Source organism: Oncorhynchus clarkii, chromosome 15 (assembly GCF_045791955.1).
Source record: "Oncorhynchus clarkii lewisi isolate Uvic-CL-2024 chromosome 15, UVic_Ocla_1.0, whole genome shotgun sequence".
Taxonomy (NCBI): domain Eukaryota; kingdom Metazoa; phylum Chordata; class Actinopteri; order Salmoniformes; family Salmonidae; genus Oncorhynchus; species Oncorhynchus clarkii.
In genome coordinates this window covers 39233224-39244598 of record NC_092161.1, presented here as the reverse complement: position 1 = coordinate 39244598, position 11375 = coordinate 39233224, and the positions used below count along the sequence as shown (strand labels likewise).

The 11375-nt window shown below is 40.3% G+C and overlaps 1 protein-coding gene across 2 annotated transcripts in view; it reads right to left on the bottom strand.

Annotated features, from left to right (window-relative positions):
• Positions 1 to 197: 197 nt before the first annotated feature.
• LOC139367245 (integrin beta-1-like) overlaps positions 198 to 11375 on the bottom strand; it is a 42556-nt gene continuing 31378 nt past the window's right edge. Inside the window, exons 9-17 of one of the 2 annotated variants that reach the window (XM_071105489.1) lie at positions 9315 to 9404; positions 8936 to 9076; positions 8521 to 8723; positions 8026 to 8264; positions 7466 to 7688; positions 6526 to 6758; positions 6065 to 6231; positions 2415 to 2492; positions 198 to 1778 (exon numbers count right to left, since the gene is read on the bottom strand). In XM_071105489.1, coding sequence (XP_070961590.1) covers positions 2415 to 2492; positions 6065 to 6231; positions 6526 to 6758; positions 7466 to 7688; positions 8026 to 8264; positions 8521 to 8723; positions 8936 to 9076; positions 9315 to 9404 — 1374 coding nt within the window. In that variant the 3' untranslated portion in view covers positions 198 to 1778. The remainder of the gene's footprint in view (positions 1779 to 2414; positions 2493 to 6064; positions 6232 to 6525; positions 6759 to 7465; positions 7689 to 8025; positions 8265 to 8520; positions 8724 to 8935; positions 9077 to 9314; positions 9405 to 11375) is intronic. The other variant, XM_071105490.1, reaches the window with a different exon arrangement.

Here is an 11375-nt window from a genome sequence, read left to right as displayed (position 1 = left end):
CAAAGTTACACATCTAACTTTGCTTAAGTATCAAACTGATTTTCATAACAATATAGTTGATTAACAGGCAAAATGTGATGTATTTGTTTAAAATAAAACCACAGAGTGGAAGGAGCGAGTTACAAGTATCTTTGATCAAACCATGCCTCCTCTTTCTAGAACCAATGTAGCAAAGCTAAAATAAAATAAGCATTCCATGTCATTTAGGTACTTTTTAATAAATAAATTCAGAAACAGCATTGGGAAAAGTGAAAATAATATTGAAATAAAAGGCACTTTAAAAACAAGATATGGTATTGAGGAGTTGTTGTATTTTAAAACAATTCCAAGAGGCCTTTCACTTAATACTGATTTTACACAAGCACTGCAAATGAGGGGTTACCCCAGCCCAATGATTTCAAAAGGGGGAAACAACAGATTAAAACAAGCTAACTTGTATCAATCAGTATGTCTTCAGAACAAAGTTTACAATTTGTTTAACATTGATCAACATGAAACACATGGAATAAGGCTTTGCAAAGAAGGCAGATATTTGGCTTTGCTAGTAATGAGTACAGAAAAGGACCTGAGGTTGAATACTGAAATCTTTTAGAATAAAACTAAATTATACAAAAAATAAATGACATTTCTAATTTTGTCACAAATGCATGTCAATTGATTATGTAATTAAGTGATTTATACATTTCTTTATCCCATTAATACAAGTGGTTTTCAATCCTTTTAAAATAGCCTGTTTATGACAGTTCTATGAAATCATTGTTTTTTTTTTCAGTCATTTTGCAAGGCAAAACCTGTTCTCATCAATAGTGCAATAACCTTTGACATCTAAACATCAATGCTTTCCATGTATTAGTTCTTAGCACATCTTCACACATTACATGTAATGCGTCCCAAATATAGCACCTTGTTCCCCATGTAGTGCACTACTTTTGACCAGGGGGCCTATAGGGTGTTGGTCAAAAGTAGCACGCTATAAACGGAATTGGGTGCCATTTGGGATGCACATGTTACCTGATGACTATGTTAGAATTTATGTGATCTTTAAAAACTACCCCTAATGATGAATCCAGATTCTTGCAATCATTCTTGATGGATGTCTCTTTTATCCACAAATTAATAAGGATATAGCCCTGTCTGAGCCAGAATGGCCCATATGACAGGAGCCCATCTCCTGTTTCTGTAGTGTGAGGCAGGTTGATATACAAGTACACACCCTGAACAGGATGCTAGTCTATCGCAAGGCAAAATCAATGTTTACTACATATGTACCCTATGGTTGAAAAAAATACTTCACAGCCACAATGCAAAATATTGGTATGCTTTAGTCTCAGGTGCTGTTTGACACTCAATGGCACAATAATAACAAGTCCATGAACAGAAAGAGAGTACTCTCTGTGCCCATATGGGTATGGTCTCTGAAAGGCACAACCCGTGGCCCATACCAGTCCTGTGGCAAAAACCTTATTTCTAACCAATTCTTCAAGAAATAAAAAAAAGCACCTTAAAGTATATACACTTAACAACTAACTGTACATTTTAAAAGACAATGATTGCATAGAAAATAAACTGTTAGTAAGAAGACCAAATGTAGTGGCCAAATGTAACGTTATAATACTGAAGCGACAAGAAGAAGAAATTACCAAGACCGTATACCTCTCATGCCCTAGAACTAGATTTGCATACAGTGTTGTTCTGGGAGACCTGAAACTCCATCATTTGCCTTCATATTTGGGGTTGACCACCGTCGTAACAGCACTCTTGTAGATGGGATTTTCTCCCTGGAAGGCACAAGAGAAACAAGAAGAAAATGTTAGAATTGTAATTTACAGTCATTATATATGTAACATGTCAGTCATAATACAAAAGTTGCAATTTATGAGGAAAAAAAACCCACAGCAAAATCCGAGCCCATTTAGAATATCAAATCATTATCAAGCATTCTTTGTAAAGATCATGGCATCATATGGATATCTTGGTAACACTTCTAACAGGTAACACGGTTAGAAGAAATATCAACAAACGTCTCAGACACAACATGCCATTTCAATCATAGCTTTCAAATATGACACAACGTACATACTGCGGTTAAACTGAAGTGTAATAGGCTTATATAGGCTTATATGTGATGACCTGTTACAGTACTTACCTCTAACAGTCAAACTGTTAACAAAGGGGACAGTTTACAGTATATGGGTTTATTGTTGGCTTTAATATACCATCATGTGAATCTTTCTGTACAATTTCCTCAACTGACTTACTTGGCCCAAAGAGTGACCAAAGGAAAGCCAGAAATATTGAGATTGATAAAATAGTGACAGTTTACAGTACGTTGACAAAACACAAAGAAACACACAAATAAAACAAAACAGGAAACCCATGCATGAAAACAGACGAGAGAGAAAGGAAATACAAACTTATAGAACCGCAGCTTTACGTCCATAGATTGGATTCTGGAACTTATTAATAGGGCTCTTGTATATAGGATTGTCTTGCTATGGGTAGAGAGAGTGGGACAGACATTTCAGAACAGGAAAAAAAACAACAGAAGAGAAACAGAGACAGAATTAAATGAAATCATGGGTAAAGACAAATGAGAAGGACTGAAACAATGATATATGGAAAAGAGGTAAAAAAAGGAGTATTTCTACATCGGGATCAGAGGCTCAGAAGTTGAGAATCATCTAAGAGTGCTGGGAAGATTCCCTTTCTACAGTTGAAGTCGGAAGTTTACATACACTTAGCTTGGAGTCATTAAAACTTGTTTTTCAACCACTCTACAAATTCCTTGTTAACAAACTATAGTTTTGGCAAGTAGTTCTACTTTGTGCATGACATAAGTAATTTTTCCAACAATTGTTTACAGACAGATTATTTCACTGTATCACAATCCCAGTGGGTCAGAAGTTTACATACACTAAGTTGACTGTGCCTTTAAACAGCTTGGAAAATCCCCCAAAATGATGTAATGGCTATAGAAACTTCTGATAGGCTAATTGACATCATTTGAGTCAATTGGAGGTGTACCTGTGGATGTATTTCAAGGACTACCTTCAAACTCAGTGCCTCTTTGCTTCACATCATTGGAAAATCAAAAGAAATCAGCCAAGATGTCAGAAAAAAAATTGTAGACCTCCACAAGTCTGGTTCATCCGTGGGAGCAACATCAAAACACCTGAAGGTACAATGTCCATCTGTACAAACAATAGTACGCAAGTATAAACACCATGGGACAACGCAGCCGTCATACCGCTCAGAAAGGAGACGCGTTCTGTCTCCTAGAGATGAACGTACTTTGGACAGGTGTCTTTTATACTGATAACAAGTTCAAACAGGTGCCATTAATACAGGTAACGAGTGGAGGACAGAGGAGCCTCTTAAAGAAGGAGTCACAGGTCTGTGAGAGCCAGAAATCTTGCTTGTTTGTAGGTGACCAAATACTTATTTTCCACCATAATTTGCTTATAAATTCATAAAAAATCCTATAATGTGATTTTCTAGATTTTTTTCTTCTAATTTTGTCTGTCATAGTTGAAGTGTACCTATGATGAAAATTACAGGCCTCTCATCTTTTTAAGTGGGATAACTTGCACAATTGGTGGCTGACTAAATACTTTTTTGCCCCACTGTATACACTCCAATTTTAGGCACTCCTCCTTCTCTCCAATCCTTACATTTATTATGGTTCGACAGGAAGACGAAGTAATAGGGTAATAAACCATAATTTCTCCCTTAAGTGGATCTGACCTGACCTCAACCCCTCACGTGCCTAATCCACAGATGTCCATCCGTATCCCCTATAGCAATCTTGTGACTTCCTCACGTCCATCGAACACATTTCAAAGCCATCTGGCTCCTACAGATAACCATTAACTTCCGATGTAAAAACCAGTCTCTTTCACTCGTCAGATACTATATTTCTGAGTATAACAATGTTCCAAGTTTATCCCAGAATCTAACAGTGCCTAATGAATACCACCCTGCTGTCCGGAATTTAACCTCTGCCTGCTGTGTGGTTAACACAACACTAGATGGCAGCAGAACTCCACCAACCAAACTAGGCTTCGGTAGCAACTCCCAGGAAAAGACAGATATACATTACCAGTCAAAAGTTTGAACATACCTACTCATTGAATGGTTTCTTTATTTTTACTATTTTCTACATTGTAGAATAATAGTGAAGAACTCATAAATACAATAAAATAACACATTTGGAAATGTGTGGCAACCACAAAAGTGTTAAACAAATCAAAACATATGAGATTTTTCAAAGTTGCCACCCTTTGCCTTAATGACAGCTCTGCTTACTCTTGCCATTCTCTCAACCAGCTTCATGAGGTAGTCACCTGGAATGCATTTCAATTAACAGGTCTGCCTTTGTTAAAAGTTCATTTGTGGAATTTATTTCCTTCTTAATGCGTTTGGGCCAATCAGTTGTGTTGTGACAAGGTAGGGGTGGTATACAGAAGATAGCCCTATTTGGTAAAATACCAAGTCCATATTATGGCAAGAAGAGCTCAAATAAGGAAAGAGAAATGACAGTCCATCATTACTTTAAGACATGGAGGTCAGTCATTTCGGACCAATTCAAGAACTTTGAAAGTTTCTTCAAGCGCAGTCGCAAAAACCATCAAGCGCTATGATGAAACTGGCTCTCATGGAGGACCACCACAGCAAAGGAAGACCCAGAGTTACCTCTGCTGCAGAGGATAAGTTAATTAGTTAACTGCACCTCAGATTGCTGCTTAAATGCTTAATAGAGTTCAAGTAACAGACATCTCAACATCAACTGTTCAGAAGAGACTACGTGAATCGGGCCTACATGGACAATTTGCTGTAAAGAAACCACTACTTAAGGACCCCAATAAGAAGAAGAGACTTGCTTGGGCCAAGAAACACGAGCAATGGACATTAGACCGGTGGAAATGTGTCCTTTGGTCTGACGAGTCCAAATTTGAGATTTTTGGTTCCAACCGCCATGTCTTTGTGAGATGCAGAGTAGGTAAATGGATGATCTCTGCATGTGTGGATCCCACTGTGAAGCATGGAGGAGGTGGTGTGATGGTGCTTTGCTGGTGACACTGTCAGCGATTTATTTTTGTAATTCAAGGTACAATTAACCAGCATGGCTACCACAGCATTCTGCAGCGATACGCCATCTGGTTTGCGCTTAGTGGGATTATCATTTGTTTTTCAACAGGTTAATGGCCCCAAAAACACCTCCAGGCTGTGTAAGGGTTATTTGACCAATAAGGAGAGTGATGAGTACTGCATCATGTGACCTGGCCCCCACAATCATCTGACCTCAACCCAAATGAGATGATTTGGGATGAGTTGGACCGCAGAGTGAAGGAAAAGCAGCCAATAAGTGCTCTGCATGTATCAGAACTCTTTCAAGACTGTTGGAAAAACATTCCTCATGAAGCTGGGTGAGAGATGCCAACAGTATGCAAAGCTGTCATCAAGGCAAAGGGTGGCTACTTGGAATAATATCATAACTAATATATTTTCTTTTTTAACACTTGTTTACTTACTACATGACTCCATATGTGTTATTTTATTGTATTTATGAGTTCTTCACAATTATTCTACAATGTAGAAAATGGTAAAAAATAAAGAAAAACCCTTGAATGAGTAGGTGTGTCCAAAATTGACTGGTACTGTATGTGTATTCAGGGACCGTCACATTCCAAAAAGGCTTCTGTTTTTTGGTTTCTCTATTTTGCACAGAGATGACTTCAAACTTCTAAGATATTTACGTTGAAGTTGAAATTGAGTAGGACTGTCTGTGCGTCTTATAAAATCCTCATCATCAACAGGTCTGTTACAGTCATCAAAGGCTTAGAGAGAGTACAACACTGTTTCCAACTCTATATTCCTCTAGGAGTCCATTCTCTGTTTAAGAGATTCAGACGGTTGTCATATCTATAACATCTGTTTTCCATGTCTCAATCAACCTACTGAAATTAGTCAGGGAGAATATAAACTAAGACCGGCAAAAATACATAATCGCCCTTACAAACTTCTCAAAGATGGCGGCCAGGTACTGTCTACTCTCCACTCTTACCGTGTCCCATTTAGCATTCATCTTCTCCTTTTCAAACTTGGCGAACTCCCTCCTGTCGTGGATGATCATGAGCAGCTTCCAAATGAGCAGCAAAGCCAGGCCGATCAGCACAATGCCCGCCACAACGCCAGCCACGATGGGGATGATGTCCGGGCCCGCGGGGCAGTCTGGAACACAGACAGGGAAACACACAGCAAGAAAATGAAGTTAGCCCAATATTTTTGAGGGTATTTAACCAGGCAAGTCAGCTGATGTAAAATCAAATTCATATACACAATTACATCCTGATTTGCATTATACTGCATCTAGGACAAGGAATTTCTGGTCAGTTCTTCACGGTCAGGCCAAGAACTCCTAGCTCTAATGACAACACTATTCAATGGATAAAACAAATAAACCTATTTTTCACTCTGTTATATCCTCAGTCACAATGCCATGCCAGAGACTGCATATTCTCTCACCTAGTGTTTCCACCACATGGACCTCCTTCTCTGTGTTGTTGTTGACAGCGTAGGTGTAGTAGAACCAGCAGTCGTTGGCATCCCTCTCCTTACAGTGCATCAGGGGGAAGGCCTGTCCTGGCTGGGGCAGCTTGTCTCGGTCCTTCACCTTGATCAGGTTGAAGTAGCTACAGTCCCTCTCACACGTCTCCTTCTTCTCCCCCGTCCCAAAGGCCCTGCACTGAACACACTCCCTGTGGAAGACAGGACATTGACATTAAACTCTGTACAGATGGAGTAACACATGCAGGTAGTCTCACATTGGGATTCCTAGACTTGTAACATATTCACTTGTCTATTGGAATGTAAGAAAGCTAAATATTGAGGTTTATGCAAGCGTCTGTAGTGGGCAATGCTGTACCCTACACTCTTAGCATATTTTTTTCTATCTAGAACCTAAAAGGGTTCTTCAGCTGTCCACATAGGAGGACCCTTTGAAGAACCCTGTTTGATTCCAGGTAGAACCATTTTGGGTTTTGGGAACCCAAAAGGGTTCTACGTTGAATCAAAAAGGGTTATTCTATGGGGACAGCCGAAGAACCCTTTAACCTAAGAGTGCAACTAGCACCACTGGTTTTAGATATCACAGTCTAAACGGTCCATTGTTCCCTTTTTTTGGAATGATTGGAAGAAAGGAAACAAGAGGTCACAAAAATAATGCAGGTTAAGTCGGATAAATGAAGAAGGCTAGATGCCTATTTAAAAAAGGTTGAGAGGTCCCTTAAAAAAAAAAGAACGGGGGGGGGGGGGGGGGCTGAATTATTTTCAACCCTTACAATAAACCTTTATGTAATCCACATATAACATTCCCACAAGGAAATACAGCAAATAGTTGTTTTTTTGCATTGTTAAAACAATATAATTATCAAATAAAATTAATGAATTCCTTTATTCAACTCACTTGTGTTCTGCGCAGACTCCTGGACAGGTGGGGCAGATCTCACAGGTAGGCCCCTGGAACTTGGGGTCAGTGCACTTACAGGTTCCACACTCACAGGTGCCCCGGCCATTACAGATCTGCTTGTTAGAGGCCAGGCAGGTTGTGGTGTCCAGAGAACAGTCACAGGCACTGCCCGTCCAGTTGGCATCACAGATACACACCCTGCACTCACAACGACCGTGTCCTGCCCCAACACAACACACACAGGGTCAGAGATGAGAGATTACCCTGCTAAGATCAAATACAATCACAGATAAAAAAAAAGGCTGACATTAACGAGGGTAAATCTAATTTCATAACGGGCAATGATCTGTAATTTCATTGGAAATGGGCTCATTATAACCACAAACGATCACGAGGTCACTCATTTGTGTGCAGAGCAGGATGTCACACTTGTCTTCAGATGGTAGAGCTTGGCCATCATTTCACAGTAAGCAAAATCTGTAATGATATCATTTAACACATTTATCTGCTTCGACGCATGCCTATTGCACACCACAGCAGCTCAACTGATGACTTACCTCCACAGAGTTTGTTGTTGGAGCGGTCACAGTTAAAGTTGTCACAATCGCAGAACTTTCCACTGTAGCGTTCCTCTGGGTTCTCCCTCTTCTTACACTCGCAGGTTCCACACACACAGTCTCCATTGTTGCTGCAGATGTCTGTACCATTGTCTTTACGGCAGTTCTTATCCAGGTCTTCGCTGGTCACTTCGTTGGTGCTGCACTCACAATGTCTACCTATACGGCCCTCGTTGCACCTGAGCGACAATAAAGACAATCAAATGTAATCCTTTTTTACAACAACATGCCAATATTGTAGAATATTCAGACAAACCAATGCAATACACCGGAAATCAGTTACATATCAATGGACTATAGAAATAGATTTACAATGCATTATACATTCAGTATCAAACATCATACTGTACACTTTCTCTATGCCATGGACAATATTACAATATGAAAGGTAAATAAGGGTTAAGATCTTCTGCCTGTGAAACATAAGTGCCTTACCTGCAGGCTCCACATTCATATGTCCCGTTGCCTTTGTGGCAGATTTCACTGTTCTCAGTGCCGTTTTTGTGACAGTCACATTCACAGATGAAGTTCAGAGCGATCTCCACCTCCTCTGTGAACCCTAGGGGTTTGATCTTGATGGTCTCTGGTTTGCCCATCTTAGGACACTGCTTAGCTGTGATGCTTATGGTGAAAGACACCTACAGATAAGTGATGAGGGAACGCATTCACACTAAGGGCATACTATTTACATTTCAGAATTTAAAAAAGCGTTTGACTCGTCGGGCATCTAATAACGGACCAATCCAATGCACTTGATCAGAAAACTGAAATAACTGAACCTGAAAGATGAAAAAAAAAAAAAGATCTATATTTAGAATAGAAAACGATGGAGGATGTTTTGGTTACCCACCTCGTCTCCGATGGAGATGTTGGAGCATTTTCTTCCCATCTCTCCCTCACCAGTCACTCCGTTCTTGCAGCGTGACTGGTACGCGATGGTCACTCCCTCTGCTAGCTTACTGTTTTCCAGAATCACCTCTGAGGAAAGAGACTACCATACAAAGAACAAGAGTTAGCCCACTGCAAATTGAAAATATACTATATTCAGTAATCTACAGTTTTTAAAATGCATATTTGAAAAATGTCCCCTGCAAAGAACAGTTCAGACAGAGACGTGATGACTCTAGTGTAAGAGCAGCACGGGTTTTGCCAACTATTTTGAGGCTGAAAGTGAGATTGTGTGCAGCAGTGCATAGTGCATACTAGTAACCAATTCAATTTATACTTACATTGTAGGCATCAATAATGAGGTTGATAACATTGCTGGAGTTTGCAGAGAGTGTCCCAACTGCAGACTTAGGAATGAGATTCTTCAACTCCTGAGAAGAGAGAGAACACCGTAGAGTAAATGACCTAGTATGTCAATATGAATCATGTACAATCGTGGCCAAAAGTTTTGAGAATGACACAAATATTAACTTCCACAAAGTTTGCTGCTTCAGTGTCTTTAGATATTTTTGTCAGATGTTACTATGGAATACTGAAGTATAATTACACGCATTTCATAAGTGTCAAAGGCTTTTATTGACAATTATATGAGGTTGATGCAAAGAGTCTATATTTGCAGTGTTGACCCTTCTTTTTCAAGACCTCTGCAATCCGCCCCTGGCATGCTGTCAATTAATTTCTGGGCCACATCCTGACTTATGGCAGCCCATTCTTGCATAATCAATGCTTGGAGTTTGTCACAATTTGTGGGTTGTTGTTTGTCCACCCGCCTCTTGATCACAAGTTCTCAATGGGATTAAGGTCTGGGGAGTTTCCTGGCCATGGACCCAAAATATTGATGTGTTGTTCCCCGAGCCACTTAGTTATCACTTATGCCTTATGGCAAGGTGCTCCATCATGCCGGAAAAGGCATTGTTCGTCACCAAACTGTTCCTGGATGGTTGTGAGAAGTTGCTCTCTGGGGACGTGTTGGTACCATTCTTTATTCATGGCTGTGTTCTTAGGCAAAATTGTGAGGGAGCCCACTCCCTTGGCTGAGAAGCAACCCCACATGAATGGTCTCAGGATGCTTTACTATTGGCATGACACAGGACTGATGGTAGCGCTCACATTGTCTTCTCCGGACAAGCTTTTTTCCGGATGCACAAAACAATCAGAAAGGGGATTCATCAGAGAAAATTACTTTACCCCAGTCCTCAGCAGTCCAATCCCTGTACCTTTTGCAGAATATCAGTCTGTTCCTGATATTTTCCCTGGAGAGAAGTGGCTTCTTTGCTGCCTTTCTTGACACCAGGCCATCCTCCAAAAGTCTAAGCCTCAATGTGCGTGCAGATGCTCTCACACCTGCCTGCTGCCATTCCCGAGCAAGCTCTGTACTGGTGGTGCCCCGATCCCGCAGCTGAATCAACTTTAGGAGACGGTCCTGGCGCTTGCTGGACTTTCTTGGGCACCCTGAAGCATTCTTCACAACAATTGAACCACTCTCCTTGAAGTTCTTGATCATCCGATAAATGGTTGATTTAGGTGCAATCTTACTGGCAGCAATATTCTTGCCTGTAAAACCCTTTTTGTGCAAAGCAATGATGACTGCACTTGTTTCCTTGCAGGTACAGTGCCTTGCGAAAGTATTTTTTATAAAGATATAAAACTGTATTTTTTTGTGAAGAATCAACAACAAGTGGGACACAATCAATAAGTGGAACGACATTTATTGGATATTTCAAACTTTTTTAACAAATCAAAAACTGAAAAATTGGGCGTGCAAAATTATTCAGCCCCCTTAAGTTAATACTTTGTAGCGCCACCTTTTGCTGCGATTACAGCTGTAAGTCGCTTGGGGTATGTCTATCAGTTTTGCACATCGAGAGACTGAAATTTTTTCCCATTCCTCCTTGCAAAACAGCTCGAGCTCAGTGAGGTTGGATGGAGAGCATTTGTGAACAGCAGTTTTCAGTTCTTTCCACAGATTCTCGATTGGATTCAGGTCTGGACTTTGACTTGGCCATTCTAACACCTGGATATGTTTATTTTTGAACCATTCCATTGTAGATTTTGCTTTATGTTTTGGATCATTGTCTTGTTGGAAGACAAACCTCCGTCCCAGTCTCAGGTCTTTTGCAGACTCCATCAGGTTTTCTTCCAGAATGGTCCTGTATTTGGCTCCATCCATCTTCCCATCAATTTTAACCATCTTCCCTGTCCCCGCTGAAGAACAGCAGGCCCAAACCATGATGCTGCCACCACCATGTTTGACAGTGGGGATGGTGTGTTCAGCTGTGTTGCTTTTACGCCAAACATAACATTTTGCATTGTTGCCAAAAAGTTCAATTTTGGTTTCATCT